Below are 21,124 nucleotides of genomic sequence, written 5' to 3'. Positions count from 1 at the left end.
GGTCCGGCCTTAAGACTGAATTTTAAGTCTTAATATTCCACTCTCTTTTCCAGAAACATATTTCCCTGATGGTCGTAAGGAAATCACTTTCCCCGATCAGACAGTTAAGACTTTTTATCCTGATGTAAGAGTGGAAAGTGTTCTCAGATGGAACAATAATACAAATGAATCCCTGAGTGCAACTCATAGCCCCTCCACCTCAATCTGTTAAAATAAAGTTGCCTAACATATTAAAGGCACATAATTTTTATTCTGCTTTCAGGGATGGCAGTAAGGTGATCCAGTTAACACAGGTCAGCGAAAGATCCACACTGCAGATTTTAAAAGACCGGAGTATCCAGACGTTACAGTTAAAATCAGGCAACCAACTGGACCTCATCTACACGCGCTGTTGCTCTGTGGACAACTCTTCAGTTGCTCTACTGCACACCTCAGAACACTTCCTCATTACTGCTAACCTAGCACTTACTCCTGAAGTGCCTCACACTCCAACGCAGGTCACCTTTCGACGGAATCTACGCTCACTCTCTCCATCTCGCCTATCTTCTGTGGTTTCATCCTCACTTCCTGCACTCTCTCAGTTTTCAGCTCTGGACACGAGCAGCGGAAAACGCTACGGAAACTCTTTGCTCCACTTTAACATCTTGCTTGGACAGCTTTTGCCCACTGTTGTCTAGACCAGCACGCACCGCCCCATCTGCCCCCTGGCTGTCCGAGGTTCTCTTTGAACATCGCTCTAAACTCAGAGCTGCAGAGAGGAAATGGCAGAAATCAAGAAACTCTACCGACCTAAGTGTGTATCAGTCTCTCCTCTTTTCCTTCTCTGCAAATGTCTTCACGGCTAAAACATCCTACTACCACAACAAAATTAACAGCTGTTGTGACGCTCGGACACTCAAGACTTTCTCTTCTCTTCTTAATCCGCCGCCACCACCTCCTCCATCGACTCTTACAGTGGACGACTTTGCAGTTTTCTTCACAAATAAGACAAGAACCATCAGTGACCAATTCTCCACACCGCGCAGACTGAGGACAACTTCACAATGACCAATGCACACGGTTTCTCCTCCTTCTCCCCACTCTCAGAGATGGACATTTCCAAACTTCTCCTGTCCAATCATCCTACTACTTGTCCACTTGATCCGATCCCCACTCACCTCCTTCAAGCGATCTCTTCTTCAGTCATACCTTCGCTTACTCATGTTATCAACTCCTCTCTTTTCACTCAGGAACATTTCCCTCAGCATTCAAGCAGGCTCGGGTAAGCCCACTGCTCAAGAAACCATCTCTAAATCCAGCGCTTCTTGAAAACTACAGACCGGTATCCCTTCTTCCATTCATTGCAAAGACACTTGAGCGAGCTGTGTTCAACCAGCTTTTTATGTTCCTTGTACAGAACAACCTCCTGGACAGCAACCAATCTGGCTTCAAAAGTGGCCACTCAACTGAGACTGCTCTGCTCTCGGTTACTGAAGCACTGCAACTAGCAAGAGCAGCTTCAAAATCCTCAGTACTCATCTTACTGGACCTGTTTGCTGCTTTTGACACTGTTTATCACCAGATTCTCCTGTCCACCCTCAGAAAGATGGGCATCTCTGGAACCGCACTCCTGTGGGTTAAGTCCTACCTCTCTGACAGATCCTTCAGTGTGTCTTGGAGGGGTGATGTTTCAAAGTCACAACACCTTGCTAATGGGGTTCCTCAAGGCTCAGTACTTGGACCACTTCTCTTCTCAATCTACATGACGTCATTAGGATCTGTCATTCAGAAGCATGACTTTTCTTATCACTGCTACGCTGATGACACCCAACTCTACTTCTCATTCCAGCCAGATGACCCGACGGTAGCTGCTCACATTTCAGCCTGTCTGAGTGAAATTTCTAGCTAGATGAATGACCATCACCTTCAGCTTAACCTTACGAAGACAGAACTCCTGGTGATTCCAGCTAACCAATTGCTTCATCACAACTTCTCTATACAGCTGGGTTCATCAACCATTACTCCTTCGAGGACAGCCAGAAACCTAGGAGTGGTGATGGATCATCAGTTAAGCTTCACAGACCACATTGCTACAACGACCTGGTCCTGCAGGTTTGCCTTATACAACATTAGGAAGATTAGACCCTTCCTGTCAGAGCAAGCCACCCAACTTCTTGTCCAAGCTCTTGTTCTCTCCAGACTGGACTATTGTAATGCTCTCCTGGCGGGCCTTCCTGCATGTACTGTCAAGCCTCTGCAATTGATCCAGAATGCAGCAGCGAGGGTTGTCTTCAATGAGCCAAAAAAAGCTCACGTTACTCCTCTCCTCATCAGGTTACACTGGCTACCAGTAGCCGCTCGCATCAAATTCAAGGTACAGATGCTTGCCTACAAGACGACCACTGGCACAGCACCAACATACCTAAACTCACTGGTTAAATCTTATGTGCCCTCCAGAAGTTTGCGCTCTGCAAGTGAACAATGCCTTGTGGTACCATCCCAAAGAAGTTCAAAATCACTCTCACGGACATTTTCCTGGACTGTGGCCAGCTGGTGGAATGACCTCCCAATCTCAATTCGTACAGCGGAGTCTTTACTCATTTTCAAGAAAAATCTAAAAGACTCATCTTTTTCGCCTGCACTTAACCAACTAATGGCGCTTTTCCATTACCAGTACCAGCTCGACTCGACTCGGCTCGCTTTTCGCTCCGTTTTCCATTGCAGATAGTACCTCCACAATAGTACCTGGTTGTCATAGCGACACTGCAGGAGACTGCCGTGACGTAATCTTCTACGCGACACACACCCGCTACCCACACACACAGGACAATGGAGGAAATCGAGTGCATGTTGTTTTTGATCCTCGGGATGTGGCTGTTTCTCACAGCAAGAAGACAAACGTTGTTTCAGGAGAGGCTGAGGGCAGCAAAACGAAACACTGCAGAAAAAAACAGGAATGTAATGATGACGCAGTGAATAGTGACGATTCTCTCTGACATGAAAACACAGCAGACTGCTGATTGGTCACATTATAGTATCGCCTCAGCTCGCTTGGAACCTCGCCGGAGGTGGTACGAAAAAAAGTACCTGGAAGCCGGTACAGGTACAACTTTTACACAGTGGAAAACCAAACAGAGCCGAGTCGAGGCGAGCTGGTACTGTGTAGTGGAAAAGCGCCATAATACTAGCACTTTTCCTTTTCTTGTCTTTTCATAAAAAAAAAAAAAAAAAAAAAAAAAAAAAAAAAAACCACTGGCTATGCGTTCTATACTAGACTAACTGAGACTTGTCATGGCACTTGTATACTGTTGTTGTTCTCTTGTTGACCTGACTGCTTCTATTGTTCTCATTTGTAAGTCGATTTGGATAAAAGCGTCTGCTAAATGATTAAATTTAAATGTAAATGTAAAACGGTTTATTCGGATGGACGGCAAGAGACACAATACCCTACAGGACGTGTAAGGTTAAAAGACGCACAGGGTCATGTCATTATGGACACTAAGGCATGAATACCGTTTTATTTTAAATGAAAGGAAAATTAACGGACTTGAATAAAGTTGAGTGAAATAATGTTTGTACTGTGTAAATGTGTAAAAAGTAATTTCTGTAAAAAATAAATCTTTGTATGTTGTTTAACAGTTATGCATTACAAGGTAATACTTTTAAATGGTGTTTTTAGAGTGATAAAAATGAGCTTGATGCCATTGGATGAGCTGTACTGTGCAGTTGATTAGACTAGCATTAATCATATTCCTCAGAGAGAATATGGACATTTTATTCATAATGTTTAAGGTCTCTGGACGCTTCTGGTAGTGTTCTGAAGAAGATGAAGTGCGTCAATTGGTCAGTTTGCTCTGATTGTAAGCACCCAAAATTTCAAGAAGTCAATTATGATGAGCAAGTCAGAGTTAACAAGGGTTTTACTTCAAGTTCGGCTCAACATACAGAGACATTAATAATATTAACAAAAGTTTTCTGCTAATTTGAAGCAGTTTTGAATTCGAATAAAAATACTTAACATAAAATTAGGCATAGATGCAGAAACCTAAAACTGGCCGAATATTTTAACAAAATGCCTGCATAAAACCAAGTACTTGAACATAAAATGAGAAAACTACACCAATGTAAAATGTTTTGCAGTCTCAAAAGCTTCTATGAAATCTTATGATCCACAGCGTCTCTGGCACAACCTACAGAAACTGAACAACATGAAAAATACACAAATGTTTAGACACATGGTTTCTTTTAATTAACTTTACTTTCACACTTACCTTTTCAAGAGTTACGCATAATCAGCAAGGCCTTTCTCCACCAGGGGTGTGTGGACGAGTGTCCCTTTCGCATTGTATAGCAGCACAGTCAACTGTGGTTCGTTTGCCTGAAATTGCAATTGCAATTGGAAACACATTTTTGACTGCTTTAAACAGGTAGAAAAGAGTTTTGCAATGTTGCTAAATGTTACAGCACAGTTTGGTCCACTTTACACCTGTTTGTCCTGGTAAGTATATGAATAAACTATTGCCTAAAAATGTGTGAAGTTAAATTCAACTTTAGCTTTTCATTTACACTTTCACTGAGTTGTCAGATGTACTCTAACATTTAAAAGCAGTCAAGAATGCTCAGATCATTAGCAGATCGCCAAAATGAATGTTATGTCAGGTGTAAAGGAGGACACATTTCCTCAACTATGAATGAGGCGTACAGTAAGCACTGCAGTGAGCTCTCCGTTCAACAGGTCGATCATCTCCATCATGGCTCTCATACTCCACTCAGGCCGGTAAGGTATTCTTTCCAAATCCAAACACACGTTTGCCGGTTTGAAGCCTGCTAACCTGACGTAAATTGCTGCACATGGGAAATGATGAAGAGATGCAGGGAGCTGCCGCAATCTGCAGTGAGACAAGTATATTTTTTGGATGCGTTATTTACTTCAGAATATGGCTGAAAAATAGTGGTTCTTTTAATTCAGTGAACTCAACTACGTGGCCTTAAGATGCCTTGATTTAAATTAAGACAATGTTTTTAAATTAACTAAATTTAATGAAATTTTATTATGATTTGAGAACAAAAACCTGGATATATGGAACAATTTTAAGACCTTGAATTTCTTTATAAAAATATTCTATCAGGCTCAAAAAAATTTTGCCGAAAATTTCTATTTGTGAAAATTATTTGAATAGCTCCCTGTAATCCCAAAAACCTATAAAAATCATGACCTTGGAAGTTAAAAAATTAGACAAATACTGGTTTTAATGTAATGAACCATTTGTTTTCTCTATAAGAATTATGTTTTTCACGAAAATGACCTTAAAGTATTAACATGTCAATATCTGAATAATCTGTACTGTCTTACTTGTGTGTTGGTAAGATGTCGTCTGAACCAAAATCCACATGTCTCACAAGGAGCTTCACAGAAGGAGTGAGTTCAGAAAAACCCAGGAGCTTTGCACGATAATATTTACCATCTCTGTACTCAGCCAGACAAGGACAATCTGCACACAAACACACATTGAAAAACATCCATCCATTCTCCAAGCCATTTAGCCTCTGTAGAGGCAGAATGAGAATGAAAAACACATGGACTCAGTTTCGGAAATAAATTTGACAAAAGTGGCGTTTATACAAACAATAACACAGAAGTGTTTGCATACACTGAAATAAACTATAATCAAATGACAAATATAAACACCGATGGGGAAGTCTGTCAGCGGGCTCAGATTTTCTATATTCTCATTCACACGCTCAAGAGCTTCCTCCAAACTTTCTTCCTGCTCCTGTCGGCACAGTGTCTTATCTATCGCACACAGGAACACCTGCAAGCATACATTAGATTCAATGAAAACAAAGTACAGTAAAAGTGTGGAAATATTTACTTTTGTATTGCAAAAGCAATCGGCAATTTCACTTGAGGGTGAAAGATTTCTACACTTGAACATAGATTCAAGTTGGTCATGCAGATTCACAGAGCTGATCAACAGAAAGCTGCTTGATTTAAAAGTGATTTCTGCCTGAGCTGTACTTCATACATCTCTACACCATTGACCAGCAAAATTTCCCCAATGTGACTGGACACATTATAGATGTGGAGACCTGGTAGACTCATGAGCAGCTTTTTTCACATTAAATGGATGTGTGATTGATTAGGCCAGATATATGCAAGAATTAATAGGTTTGACCCAACATCTCACATACTTCATTAGGGGTGCGGATATGCTTGACCTTGGCGGGGAAATGTTTTCTTGCTTTAGGAATCTGGAGTTCTTTATAAACCCCTAAAACAGGCTGGGACTCCTCCAATCCCTGAAAACACAACACATTGCTACTAAATTAAACCAGAAATTCAGGAACTGTATGCCATCAACAAAAATTAAATTTCTACCTGTGTGTTTAGGTCCCAGTCATCTAAATCAGGGGCAGGAGGCTTAACCACATAATCCTGCACATAAATACACAGTCAGTATATCCATCTCACATAAACAAAACAAACCCCCTCTCACAAATCTCCATTGGTCAGACCTCCTGGCTGCTGATGGCAGGATCAAAAGTGGCATATTGGTGGTGCACCATTATCTTGCTAAGTGCCATGCCATCCACCGTTATCTCTACCTTAACACAGGCACATGTATTCTCTGGGTGTTCCTGCAAAACAACAGGTTTACTGGCAGAGTGCTTGTCAACACATGATCGACATTTTAGAAATGAACAGAATTCTGCTGATACATGAAGTGGTGTAGATTAGGGCTGCACAATGTGTCTTTTAATCATCGATATCACGATGTACGAATCCACGATAGTCACATCGCAGGATGTGCGATGTAGGCTGTCGTAGTTGATCCGTTATTCATTAACTGTACGGGCCAGCTGCTCCCTGGTCCTTGACGAATGTGATTCGCGGATTAATTGCACAGCTTAACCATCATAGATGGACAGTATTTTCATTTGCATGTTTTTAAGTCCTGTCAGTTTAACAGGACAGAGAGAGAGAGACGGGGGGTGGGGGAGAGAGAGAGAGAGAGAGAGAGAGCCCCGGCCGCACGCTCACCGTCTTCAAACAACACGAGCGATGTCTTGCTCTCTCTCTCTTGCGCATATTAATCAATTGACATGATGGTGTCGATGTTTAAATCATTTAAAATGAGAATGTAAGTGTGCTCACCCCATTTTTGTTTGTAAGAAAAAATTAGATTAGATTTCATATCGCAAGATATATCGCAGAAAAATAAAATAATCGCAATGTCATTTTTTTCCCAATATCATGCAGCCCTAGTGTAGATGTTAATTCATTTACCATAATGTGGACATTGACTGAACGCCCAAGCAGCAACTCCTTCATGAGCACTACAGCGTCCCACTGCCATCCCTTCCCAATCTATAACATTTAAAAACAGAAGATTTGACAAACTATAACCACATTCAAACAACTACTTCGAATCTGAAATAGTTTGATTCAGTACAGCTGAAATGCTCTCTCACACCCACCACAACCCTTCAATTTGCCTCCTCCAGTTACTTACATGGTATGAAAGAAACTCCACTTCTTTTGAAAATAGGCTCATTTTCCAACTCCCCTGCAGTTAAACAGTTGAGTTTTACCGTTTTCGAATCCATTCAGCTGATGTCTGGGTCTGGTGGTAGAACTTTTAGCTTAGCTTAGCATAGATCATTGAATCTGATTTGACAGTTAGTAGAAGTGACGTGACATTCAGCCAAGTATGGTGACCCATACTCAGAATTCGTGCTCTGCTTTTAACCCATCCAAAGTGCACACACACAGCAGTGAACACACACACACACACACACACACACACCCAGAGCAGTGGGCAGCCATTTATGCTGCGGCGCCCGGGGAGCAGTTGGGGGTTCGATGCCTTGCTCAAGGGCACCCAAGTCGTGGTATTGAAGGTGGAGAGAGAACTGTACATGCACTCCCCCCACGTACAATTCCTGCCGGCCCGAGACTCGAACTCACAACCCTTCGATTGAGAGTCCGACTCTCTAACCATTAGGCCACGACTTCCATTAGCATCTAACTGAAAAATAAAAAATAAAAATAAATAAAAAAAAGAGTTTAGATATTTTTCCTATTTAAAACTTGACTCTTCTGTAGTTACATCGTGTACTAAGACCAACAGAGAATGAAAAGTTGCGATTTATTAGGCCAATTTGGCTAGGAGCTATACTTACATATAATTGGGACTATTTTCAGGCGCTGCGTAATATTACTGCACCTGTTGCACCCATGGAACAGCACCAATGTTCCTTGATTCCTTTATTACACTGGAAAGAGAGTATAGTTTCTAGCCATATCAGCATAGAAAATCACAACTTTTCACTTTCCGTCGGTCTTAGTATACAATATAACTACAGAAGACTCAAGTTTTAAATAGGAAAAATATTGAAACTCTTTGGTCATTTTTGAGCGAGATGCTAACGGTCTAATCAGATTCAATGATCTATGCTAAGCTAAAAGTGCTATCGCCAGGCCCAGAAATGGGCTGAATGGATTTGAAAACGATAAAACTCAACTGTTTAACTCTAGGGTAGATGGAAAAGTAGCCTATTTAAAAAAAAAAAGAGTGTTCCTTTTAACCCCACAATAAAAGTTTTCTTTACAGTATTGCTGAAATAACAACAAAGATTTTATATTTCTCAATGCAAGGATTAATTTGATAAAGTGTCTGGGTCATGTTTCATGACAACATAAGAAATATTTTTTATAATGCATAAATTAAACCACATCTATTTGTAGGACCATTAATATAGTTTTGTACTGTAATAATTTTAAAGTATCTTTTTTTGAAAAAATACATTAAATATAGAAACACTTTGAGGTGAAATATGGAAATGTAAATAGAAAATTTCACATTTTGGGGAAATTGTTACCCAAAATAAATACAGAAATCTTAAATCTATTAGGTTAAAAAGGTTAATGAAAAGGTGATAAGTAAATCAAACTAAATGTAAAATGAATATAATTTTTAAAATGAAAATGAATAAAAAACCACAACAAAAAACTATTAAATATTTGTTTCTCTTATATGATGTGATGTGTAAAACTGAATCTGCTAAATGTTTTAAATTATTGAATTATTAACTTAAAATCTCAGGGGGTACTCAGGGGTATTAAAAACGTCTGGCTGCCAGATTACACAGGTTTACATCAATAGGTTCAAGTGCAAGTGATCAAGATTAAATTAGCACAGACACACATACCGGTATGACTCCATTTATCTGACAAGGCACACAGAGCTGCGGCACATCCTCACAGAGAACGACTGGGTACACGTGACAAACCGGGATACTCTCCACAAGCCCCTGATCCACATACTGGACCTGGAATTACATCACAAACTGGTAACAGAATGCGATGATCCAAGGAATTTAGCTTATTAGCATATCATAGCACATCTATTAGCCCAGTGACCAGCACATCTGAGATTATGAAATAAATTCACTTAAATGTGAAAGTGATAGAATGCTGTAAAAGCACACTGACCTTTACATGTCCTCCAATGACCTCCTGCACCTGACCTCTGTACCAGAACATGTCTGTTCCCATGACAGCACATCCCAAAACTCCTTTCCAGTTGTAGTTCTTCTGTCTTGGCAGGGTTTTAATGTGCTGTTGCAGCCGTTCCCTTAAGCGATCAAACTCGCACACTGAACATGAAATAATTTTTTTTGGAATAATTAGTAGTCTTTAATTTATGAACACACACATAAATGACTTTTCAGTAATTTTGCAGGAGTACTGCTACTCATTCCACATGCAAAGAGGTTAGCCAATCATGATAGAAGTCATTTGAATAAGGTTTAATTAAAGGGGGTTTAATTTGAATAAAATGCTAGTAGTGATTATGATCATTTGATAAAATGAGTGCGCTGTATGTTTGAGATGATGTTTTCCGTCACAGAGACCGATGATGTAATTGGAAATTTAATGGCACACACCTGCTTGGTATGTCATTGCGTAAATGACACCTTGTTCGGAGATGGCGGAGATGCTCATGAGTGTATTGCCACAGGGAGGCAGCTCTGGAGGGAGGTATGAGTTTGTCTGCACTCTCTCTGGAAGTGGGTTGATGCGAGGAGTAGGTGTGGGTGGTGTCTGAGGTGGGCTCATGATTCTCTGTGGCTCAGGAATTTTCTTGCTCAACACGCACTCCTCTGGAAAGACCGTCTCGGATATGGAAGCAGTCCTAGGAACACAGATTACTTTGTATACATGGAGATCAACATTAACGGTCGTATGAATGATCAGCATGCTAAGCAGAAACATTTTTCTTACTTTCTCTCCTTTAGTGCAAGTCCTTCACTGATGAGGAAATCAGCAAAACTGACATTTTGACCGGCACGGTTAGAACAGAACACAGCCACCAGCACAGGCCTGGCAGAAGGGTCCTGAGAGGAAAAAAAAATACACACAAACTCAGAGACAGGAATTGTTTGTAATATTGTTAACTCTTCCATAGTTTTATAACTCCTTTACATTCATTCTAACCTTTATGGTAATTATAGCCATGGCACCAGTCAAGTAGTGAGAGATAAAATCACACGCTGTCGCTGTCCATGTGGAGCCACCACCAGCTGGTCTGAGAGTTAGAGAGGAAGGTACAAGGAAGGAAGAAAGCAAATATGATGAAATGACAAAAGTTCAAAAACAACTTCTTCACATCATGTAACATTAAACAGTAATATATTACAATTATTACTGGATTAGTCTTGGGTGAAGTTGTTGTTAAAAAGCAGATACAGTTGTTGTCAAAGTTTACATAAACCGGTTTAAAAAAAATAAAAATAAAATAAAATCATAAATTCTGCATGTTTTTTATTCAGTACTCCCCTATATAAATCTGAGATCCATCTTGTCACACTGAAGACAATTGAGGGACTCTAATACAACTAATACGAAATGTGAAAAACTCACAAATGCTCCAGAATGCAACACCATACACTACGACCAGGGAGTAAATCTCTCTTATTTGGTTTAAAAATCAATTTTCCCCCCCATTTAGTACTGCCCTTCAGAAGCTTACTATGATACTTTAATGATTCACAGAAGACAAATTAAATATAGTTTATCCTATTAAAATGACTAACATTTTGCTGATTCTGACTGCAACTGTATATGCACAACTGTGACCGCAAAGTGGTAAAAATGAGCTTCTACACATCCATTACCTTAGATCACTGAGGTTACATTCGAGTAAGAAAGATCCGATCAGTTCAGGACTGAGGGGTCTGAGATTGTCCACATGGAGTTTCACTTTATTACCAAAGTCACAACGCAAAACCTATAAAAAAAATAAATACACAACCCTCAAAAAATAATAATACAACTCTATACAGATTTATTCAACTATGAAAGTGTGTGCATCCCTACCTCTGCAACACCATTAGTGGACACACTGCACACTTTTCCTCTTTCCCAAACCCCAGTGTTGTTGGCAGCACAGAACATCTCTGCTTCCCAGAGCATCTCCTGTGGCTCTGACTCAGAGAAGAGAGTCTTCAGCGTGTCATGAATTCTGCATGACAAAATGGCAGCGTTACGACTATCATTGACTTGACCTAAATGGATGTGTCACTGAAAACAGGGCTTTATTTAGTATTTTGAAAAGAAGTCTGATGTACAACATGGACTAAAGAAGTCAGGCACCTCTTCAGCTGGCTGTCAAACTGCAGTAGCTGCACACAGATGTTTCCAGGAGAGGTGACGTGCGTCACACGAACTTTGATGTCTTTGAGACATGTGGGCAGAATCAGGCTGGGCTTCAGCTCTTCAGAAGCAGGAGGAGGGGGAGCAGGAACAGACAGAACCTCTTCTTCAAATGGAGGGTCCCATACGGTCATCTCCAAGGGTTGGGCGTCTTTAATCTGGGCCCTGATAAAGCAGAAGAAAGAAAAAGAGACAGAATGAAAGAACAATTAAATACAGAAAGAAAGGTGGTCCAGATGGTCTCTTTTTCATGACTTACTGTTGACTGGAAACAGCAAGACCATTACTGACCAGTATCTCTCCAATACTGGCTCCAGTGCAATCATCACCAACCTCATAAAGACACACAGGCACAGTTGTAGTGCCGGGCACTAACTCTGAAAAAAGTGAAAGATTCAAGAAAAAAAAAAAAATCAACAGAATACCACATTACTCCCCAAACTATGGTCAAAAATGATTTCACAATGCACACATTATTATGGACAATAGATAGTTGTTTAAAAGCAATGATATATTTAAAACAAATGTACTTATGCATGTAGGTGTAAACTTACTTTTTGCCACAACAGTGATAAGTTTACGCTCCACGAGTTCCTTAAACATAGCAGAGGCTTCATCACTCCATGTTTCCTGCAGACTGACCACATCATTCAGACTGCACCACAAGGCCTGAAACAAGTGGACAGACAGGCTTCTTTAAGTTTGTTGTCTCATGCAGATGATTCCGTTGTGCTTGAAACACCTGCTTTGACAGACTTTCCACAGTATCATAATTTTCACAGCGGTACAGTATCTGCATTCAAACTGGTTACAATGCTGGTGGGATGCTATGTGGTGCAAGGCAGTTTGATTTAAAAAATTTAAAGATCAACCTGTGTATGTATATGTTTCTGTTTATGTTACTTTTTGTAACAAGTTCTTTGTTCCGTATGTTTGGAAAAAATTGGAGGAAAAAAATAAAGTTAAAAAAGTATATATATTTTTAAAGATCGAGGAATGGTGCATATGTCTTCTTGAAATCTTGCTATGTACTGGCAAGTATTCATTAAGACCAATCTGTTATTGATGTAGAAACTGTTGTCAAGCTAGTTTCATATATATTGTTTCCCCCTTTAAACCAATATTTTTCGTCACTTATAACCAAATTACACTATCACAGTATACAAGCAAACCTAAATCTTACCATTTCTGGCAAAGCAAAGAACTCATCTTTTATCTGTCTCAGATCTTTCACAGAAAGAGTCTTTCTGTAGCCAAAGTCCACATACCGAACCTCAACCATCCGACCACCAGGGAAGCCTGAAAGATAAACACAGGCAATCCATTTAACCTTTATACACAGTATCAAAGCAACACTGGGTTTCTTTTAGTGTATGTTAATATGTTTGATATTCTGTACACACACTAGCGCACCTATGACTTGAACCCGGCACCATTCTTGGTCATAGCGAGCGATACAGGCCTGTGAGAGAGAAGGGCAGTAGATCTGGAACTCACTGCTTGCATTGGGACGACTGTAACAGTCCTGAAGCTTCGAGTGCAACAACAAGTACTCCATGTTGTCAACCTGTATTCACCAAGGATGTGTAAATTTCATTTTCAGTTAATTATTTAATTTAATTTAATTTTGACTTTATAACAAATGTGTTTTTATACTCACTAGTTGTACATAGAAGTCGGATGGTGTGTTCACATGAGAAACCACAGCGTTGACCTCAACATTGAGTGCAGGGCTAACTGATGGGTAGAAGAGTAGGGATGTACTGCGAGGGGCGACTATAGGAGAACTGAATCTGTATAGAAGTTACATAGCAAGATTGTTAATATTAACAATAACATCAAAATAACAATAAAAAAAAGAGGCAATATTCTAAATTGTCATAACTAGGGCTGCAGCCAATCACAGATGCATTGCAGCCAATCACAGATGGTTGATGAGCATGTGGACGCAATGGCCAATCAGGGGTTAGTTAGTTTAGCCAGTTTAGCAGTTTAGCCATAACAGAAGTATAAACGCAATGTAAATAAGAGATTCATTGTGCAGTATAGACAGATTTTATATATATATATATATATATATATATATATATAAAAAGGGGAGTTTTCAGTCAGTCAGTGAGTCAGTGCTGTGACTGAACTGATATCAGCTACATTTATTATAAGTGTCAAAGCTCACTTTGTGCATAACCAATTCATAATTTGAATAAAAGTTTTCATTTTCATGCTAAGTACACACTGGAAAGTTTCAGGAGTGACAACTGTATTAAAATGTGGGACTGAGTCTGAAGTTGCAATGTTTTGATAACCATAAAAATGGACAAAACCAGTCTGATGTGTCAGAAGAGAACTGCGCAAGTCTTGCAGCGCAAGTCCAACAGACCAGACACGTGTTCTATTACCTGTAACATGTTTCTTTGTCATTTTAATACTTTCATTTGATTTTTTTAATACAATAGCAATTTTTCCACCGTCAGGCCGAACTGTTCACATTTCCTATCAATTCAATACCCTGCTGATCCCAGATATGGTTTTGTTTTTCACTGCTGGGCTGATAACATATTCAATGTAACAATAATTGGTTATGGATAATTGGATACTATGGCAACACGTGGACAAATGCAGAAGTGGTAGTTATACAGTATGTAGCGCTAGCGCAACCCTGTTGTAAATTTCAGTTATCATGGATCACGATTATTCATTGGAGAGTACAGATAATCCAAAAAAAAAAAAAAAAAAAAAAATTTTTTTATAGATAGATAGATAGATAGATAGATAGATAGATAGACCAACTAAGGCAAGAAGGCTTTGGGACAAATAAAGGACGGCTCATTATCGTTGTGACATTTCTGAGATGGAAAGAGCTTTGCGACAAACTTGGACTTGACAATACTCTGGTCTCGTATGGGTTTTAATCATAGATTGTCCGTGACGTCACCCGTAGACTCCCGAGGTGTGTTTTTGAAGCCTAAAGTGTGCAGAGCGGGCCGTCATCATCTTGGCAGCGCGTCACCGCGCGACTCTCCTGGACAATCGAAAATGGGCAAAAAGGTGGAAACTGGTCGCTGAAGTCACGCCCACCTAGCGCGACAGCACTGTCAGCAGCGGCAAACCACCTGTCACTCAAGTGGCCACGCTCTTAATTATTCAGAACTTTAAGGCTTAATAGAATTTAAATGGATGAGTTATAAAAAAATTCACCCCCCTCACAGTTGTCATGAAGGGCAAAATTTGCTATATAGACCAAAATCATTTTTTGAACCAGGCTGTAAACTTGTTTTTTTCAGCTGTAAAGTTGGGTATTTTAACATGGGCAGTCTATGGGACTGACTCCCTTTTGCAGCCAGCCTCCAGCAGCCAGTCGATGAATTACAGTTTTAGTCACTTCCTTGTTGGCTTCACGAGAGAGAGCGGGAGGTTGCTGCTCTGTTTTAATAGAAAGGTAAGGTAAGCAAATATATATTATCTATTGTACAAGTAAGAGTCACATACAGGTGATTTTAATAGATATGAATGCAGTTACTCCTAAACATGATCTGTGAAAATGACACCTTATCATAACGTCATCAAGCTACTTCTCTGTTGTTTGGAAAATGTGAACTCTAGTGGCAAAAACGTACATATTGTGCCTTCAAAGTGATAGTTCACCCAAAAATGACATCATTTCTGTCTTCATTTATGCATACTCATGCCATTTCAAATCTGTATGACTTTTTCTTTTACGGAACATAGAAGATATTTCAAAAGTATGTTAGGTGACTAAACTCCTTTGGTTACCACTGACTGTATAAACAAAATTTTTGAGGCATTTCTCAAATGATCTTTTAAATGTTTCATAGATTATGTTAGTCCATTTTAGCCTTAAAGTTTGTGCAATAAATGGTATGTTGGTCAAATAAAATACGCCTTTCTAAAGCTGCCTAAAATGACTTTCTTTTTGTAACTTTATCTCTTGGGTGTAATTTCCCAGCCAAAATGTGTGATTAACTGATGATGAATTAATCAACACATCATGTAATTAAATTATCAATAGTTGTTGCTTGACAGTCCTAACTAATATACAAACCCTTAACCTGTGCCTTCTTAGATCATTTATACTAAAAGTTATTTGTGTCAAACAATAAAAAAGGGGCCTTTTTATCCAGCATACTCCAGGCCATTTGTTGCATTTATTTCTACTTATTTTGTTAATCATGCTCTACCATTTAGTCTCAAAATGCTCTAAAGTTAAAGGTAACAATTACAGACCTGGCCAGCTCCATGAACACCAGGTGCTCCCGCAGAGACACCATTGATGTTTTCTTCAGATCCACTAAGAGTACATCTCCATCCTCACCGAACACCAGCATCTCCACAGCCTCAGATCCCAACAGGTTCCTCATCTCGTCACTTGCCTCTAAACTCCACCCTATCACCTGATAAAAAACACAAACGATGCAACACTTTCCATGTTTTCCCAGTTACAGATTCTTCATATTCTCTTATAACATCCATGAATACAAAACTATATTTGAAAGTTCTTTTGCACCACTTGATGGTAGTCATATGCCAGAATATTTATTTTGTATAAATACAGAACATTTAACATGTATTTAAGTGCACTTGAGTGCTGAAAAACTAAGAGTGAATACAGATCAAATACATCTCAATTTATACCTGGTCTGCAGGAATAATATCTTTAAGGGAACATTTGATGGCCAGAGGAGCCCAGCCATTCATATCAGCCAGAGTAGAAGCATCAGGTCTCCGCAGACACTCATTCAACACGCTTAAACCTCCATCACTGAGATACACAAAGGGAAAACATGCACACAATGAATGAGTGAATTTGCACAATGAATGAGTGAATTTGCATTTACTTTTAATATACATAAACATGAAAAAAAAAAAAGATACACATAACTAACAAACAAATAAAAAGAGCATATCCACCTTTAAGCATTACAAACTATTTTTAAGTGTTTACACACGTAGGTACCATTTATTTCTTACCTTGGGACTGAAATGCCCTTGGAAAAGCCATAGTCCTGGAAGTAAACAGACAGACGGGAGACTTCTGATGCAAGGCATTTGGTCACACTCTGGAAACACTCTTTCTGAAAGAGCTCAGTCACTGTGACCCTACACCACATATCATCCTTCCAAAAGATAAAGAGCATAGAGCCTGTGCACATAAATACACACAATCAGAACAACACAACTTTTTATATAGTGATCGTCTTCAGAAAGCATTGTCAGTAGGTTTACTTGTGCTAATTTACTTTCTTAAATACCTAATGTTTTACATTACAGAATTTTTGTTTTGTTTTATGTTTGCCTAGTGAGCATAGGAGTCTTTAAAAAACAAAAAATCTTAGTACATAAAAAAATAAATGCTGATAAGAGATAAAATCTCATTGTCAAACAAAAGAGGCCATCATTAAAGGGTTAGTTCACCCAAAAATGAAAATTATGTCATTAATGACTCACCCTCATGTCGTTCCAAACCCGTAAGACCTCCGTTCATCTTCGGAACACAGTTTAAGATATTTTAGATTTAGTTCAAGAGCTTTCTGTCCCTCCATTGAAACTGTATGTATGGTATACTTTCCATGTCCAGAAAGGTAATACAAACAAAGTAGTCCATGTGACATCAGATGGTCAGTTATATAGCATCGAAAATACATTTTGGTCCAAAAATAGCAAAAACTATCTTCTCTTCCGGGTCTGTTGTGAGACCGTTCAAAACACTGCAGTTTAGTGATATCCGGTTCACGAAAGAATCATTCGCGAACGAATCATCATCACTTTTTTTAATGTGGCTGACACGCCCTCAGAGTTAAAACAAACCAATATCCCAGAGTAATTAATTTACTCAAACAGTACACTGACTGAACTGCTGTGAAGAGAGAACTGAAGATGAACACCGAGTCGAGCCAGATAACGAACGAAAGATTGACTCGTTCTCGAGTCAAGAACCGTTTCTGTCAGACGATTCGAGAACCGAGGAGCTGATGATACTGCGCATGTGTTGTGTGATTCAGCGTGAAGCAGAATGACACACAGCGCATCTGAACCGAACTGTTTTTTTTTTTGGTGATTGATTTTGAACTGATTCTGTGCTAATGTTATGAGCGCGGGTAAACCGAAGGCTTGAATCAAGGGCAATCATCACAAATGACATCATTACGTCGAATGCAAAATAACCGGTGAACCATTTTCTTCAACCGGTTTATTGAATCGAACTGTCCGAAAGAACTAGGTGATCCGAAAAGAGATGCAACCGGTTCTTGACTCGAGAATGAGTCAATCGTTTGTTCGTTATCTGGCTCGGCTCTGTGTTCATCTTTCCACCGTCAGGCCGTGTACTGTTTGAGTAAATGAATTAGGGATTTTGGTTTATTTTAACTCAGAGGGAGTGTCAGCCACATTAAAAAAGTTAACAGCTTAAGTCATTTGTGGATTAATGCTTATTGGAGAAGCGAACCGTTTTAAACAATTCAGTTCGATTTGAAAAAAGTGACGTGACATTCAGCCAAGTATGGTGACCCATACTCAGAATTCGTGTTCTGCATTTAACCCATCCAAAGTGCACACACACAGAACAGTGAACACACACACACACACACACTGTGAACACACACACCCGAAGCAGTGCCCGGGCAGCAGATGGGGGTTCAAGGGCACCTAAGTCGTGGTATTGCCAGCCCAAGATTCGAGCCCACAACCCTAGGGTTAGGAATCAAACTCTCTAACCACTAGGCAACGCCTTCCCCCAAAGTCGGTGAACTGGTTCAAGAAGATCCGGTTACATCGAATGATTCGTTCGTGAACACTAAACGGATATCACTAAACTGCAGTGTTTTGAACGGTCTCACAACAGACCCGGAAGAGAAGACAATGCTGAATAAAGCTGTAGTTTTTGCTATTTTTGGACCAAAATGTATTTTCGATGCTTCAAAAAATTCTAACTAACCCTCTGATGTCACATGGGCTACTTTGATGATGTTTTTCTTACCTTTCTGGACACGGACAGTATACAGTGCACACAGTTTTAATGGAGGGACTGAGAGCTCTCGGACTAAATATAAAATATCTTAAACTGTGTTCCGAACATGAACGGAGGTCTCACAGGTTTGGAACGACATGAGGGTGAGTCATTAATGACATATTTTAAATTTTTGGGTGAACTAACCCTTTAATGTGCACATACCTGTCTTGATTTCATCACTGAACGTGAAGAGGCTACTCTCTCCTGAGCAAAATTTGTTGACCTTTTGGGTCAACCTTTGGCCTGACTTCTGTTCCATCATATAGCGTACGTAGAACTGTCCAGGATTCACAATGTGAGTCGCCATTACATAGTTCACCACTAAGAAATTAAGTAAAAAAACAAAAAAAACAAACACTGAGTTGACACAAAGTGCACTTAAGCAAGGGAGCGGTCTTAGTTCATTCAGGTGATTAACCTGCAAATGAGCCACATACATTTAGGCTGTGGAGTTAAGGGCCTTTCAAAATGCTGTCTGCGATGTCTTCTATGTGATTTGAGCCTTTCATTGTGCCATGGTTCAGGTCCTGGGGAACGATGAGCTAAAAACACATGAGCACAGCATATTAAACATAAACATAATAAACGTATCAATAAGACAAGGTAACTTGTTGTGATTATTTATGGGGGAAAAAAAAAGTGTTGAAATTATTAAAGCATTTTACGCAGACCTGTATGTCATCTTACATTGTATACAGTAGTTTAGTGATCAATAAGATGCCGGATGATGGCTTACTACATGAAATAGTACCTACTAGACCAGGGGTGTCCAAACTAGATCCTGGAGGGCCAATGTCCTGCAGAGCTCAGCCTCAAATTTGCCTCAACACAGCTGCATCGAAGTTTCTTATATGCCTAGTAAGACTCTGATAAGCTGGTTCAGGTATGTTTACTTGGGGTTGGAGCTGAACGCTGCAGGACAGGGGTGCTCCAGGACAGAGTTTGGACACACCTGTACTAGACAGTACAGGTGTGTCTCAATAAATTAGAATGTCATGGAAAAGTTTATTTCAGTAATTCAGCTCAAATTGTGAAACTTGCGTATTAAATTCAATGCACACAGACTGAAGTAGTTTAAGTCTTCGGTTCTTTTAATTGTGATGATTTTGGCTCACATTTTACAAAAACCCACCAATTCTCAACCATCTCAATAAATTAGAATACTTCATAAAACCAATCCAAAAATCTTTTTTTTTGTGAATTGTTGGCCTTCTGGAAAGTATGTTAATTTACTGTACATTTACTCAATACTTGGTAGGGGCTCCTTTTGCTTTAATTACTGCCTCAATTCAGCGTGGCATGGAGGTGATCAGTTTGTGGCACTGCTGAGGTGGTATGAAGCCCAGGTTTCTTTGAAAGTGGCCTTCAGCTCATCAGCATTTTTTGGTCTCGTTTCTCATCTTCCTCTGGACAATACCCCGATTCGCTATGGGGTTCAGGTCTGGTGAGTTTGCTGGCCAGTCAAGCACACCAACACCATGGTCATTTAACCAATTTTTGGTGCTTTTGGCAGTGTGTGTAGGTGCCAAACATAGACAGTAAAAGAAATGGACACAGCGACCCCATTGGAACTCAATTGATTTTTATCTATTTTTAGCACTTAGTTTCTGACGCGCAGACTCAAACTAAGCTTGATGACGTCAGCAACCTGTCTGACAGATGTAAATCTTCTAGTAGCTGTGCGTGCAAACTGCCATCGTTAATCTTGCAGAGACGGCGAGCTTGAGCGGGGAGTTCTTTGGCGTGAGTGAGCAGGAGTAAGTATTCTGATTAATTATTTTGTCTAGTATTTTAAAATGTAACGCCAGGGCTTGTATCTATGGGCTTCTCTCTTGACGTCTCCCCGATTGCCTGTGAGCTTCTACTCCTGTCTGTAACTCCTGGTGCCAAATCCTGCTGGAAAATTAAATCAGCATCTTCAAAAAGCTGGTAAGCAGAAGGAAGCATGAAGTACTCCAAGATTTCTTGGTTAACGGGTGCAGTGATTGTGGTTTTCAAAAAACACAATTGACCAACACCAGCAGATGACATTGCATCCCAAATCATCACAGACTGTGGAAACTTAACACTGGACTTCAAGCAACTTGTGCTATGAGCATCTCCACCCTTTCTCCAGACTCTAGGACCTTGATTTCCAAATGAAATACAAAACTTGCTCTCATTTGAAAAGAGGACTTTGGACCACTGGGCAATAATCCAGTTCTTCTTAGCCCAGGTAAGATGCCTCTGACGTTGTCTGTGGTTCAGGAGTGGCTTAACAAGAGGAATACGACAACTGTAGCCAAATTCCTTGACACGTCTGTGTGGTGGCTCTTGATGCCCTGACCCCAGCCTCAGTCCATTCTTTGTGTAGTTCACTCAAATCTTGAATTGATTTTGCTCGAACAATCCTCATAAGG

General features: G+C 39.8%; 1 protein-coding gene across 2 annotated transcripts in view; it reads right to left on the bottom strand.

The window, feature by feature from the left end:
* Window positions 1-3,881: 3,881 nt before the first annotated feature.
* LOC132152982 (RING finger protein 17-like) overlaps window positions 3,882-21,124 on the bottom strand; it is a 33,159-nt gene continuing 15,916 nt past the window's right edge. Inside the window, exons 11-37 of one of the 2 annotated variants that reach the window (XM_059562041.1) lie at window positions 19,163-19,267; window positions 18,888-19,046; window positions 16,688-16,859; window positions 16,352-16,478; window positions 15,944-16,110; window positions 13,359-13,491; window positions 13,112-13,265; window positions 12,882-12,997; window positions 12,253-12,367; window positions 11,958-12,075; window positions 11,639-11,863; window positions 11,363-11,507; window positions 11,161-11,273; window positions 10,481-10,571; window positions 10,268-10,380; window positions 9,931-10,178; window positions 9,476-9,639; window positions 9,193-9,312; window positions 7,268-7,348; window positions 6,496-6,618; window positions 6,359-6,415; window positions 6,172-6,279; window positions 5,669-5,792; window positions 5,333-5,471; window positions 4,682-4,868; window positions 4,234-4,357; window positions 3,882-4,159 (exon numbers count right to left, since the gene is read on the bottom strand). In XM_059562041.1, coding sequence (XP_059418024.1) covers window positions 4,262-4,357; window positions 4,682-4,868; window positions 5,333-5,471; window positions 5,669-5,792; window positions 6,172-6,279; window positions 6,359-6,415; window positions 6,496-6,618; window positions 7,268-7,348; window positions 9,193-9,312; window positions 9,476-9,639; window positions 9,931-10,178; window positions 10,268-10,380; window positions 10,481-10,571; window positions 11,161-11,273; window positions 11,363-11,507; window positions 11,639-11,863; window positions 11,958-12,075; window positions 12,253-12,367; window positions 12,882-12,997; window positions 13,112-13,265; window positions 13,359-13,491; window positions 15,944-16,110; window positions 16,352-16,478; window positions 16,688-16,859; window positions 18,888-19,046; window positions 19,163-19,267 — 3,500 coding nt within the window. In that variant the 3' untranslated portion in view covers window positions 3,882-4,159; window positions 4,234-4,261. Of the gene's footprint in view, window positions 4,179-4,233; window positions 4,358-4,681; window positions 4,869-5,332; window positions 5,472-5,668; window positions 5,793-6,171; window positions 6,280-6,358; window positions 6,416-6,495; window positions 6,619-7,267; window positions 7,349-9,192; window positions 9,313-9,475; window positions 9,640-9,930; window positions 10,179-10,267; window positions 10,381-10,480; window positions 10,572-11,160; window positions 11,274-11,362; window positions 11,508-11,638; window positions 11,864-11,957; window positions 12,076-12,252; window positions 12,368-12,881; window positions 12,998-13,111; window positions 13,266-13,358; window positions 13,492-15,943; window positions 16,111-16,351; window positions 16,479-16,687; window positions 16,860-18,887; window positions 19,047-19,162; window positions 19,268-21,124 lie in introns of both variants that reach the window. The other variant, XM_059562039.1, reaches the window with a different exon arrangement.

The sequence above is a fragment of the Carassius carassius genome, chromosome 11 (genome assembly GCF_963082965.1).
Source record: "Carassius carassius chromosome 11, fCarCar2.1, whole genome shotgun sequence".
Taxonomy (NCBI): domain Eukaryota; kingdom Metazoa; phylum Chordata; class Actinopteri; order Cypriniformes; family Cyprinidae; genus Carassius; species Carassius carassius.
This window is presented reverse-complemented; position numbering and strand designations above follow the sequence as displayed.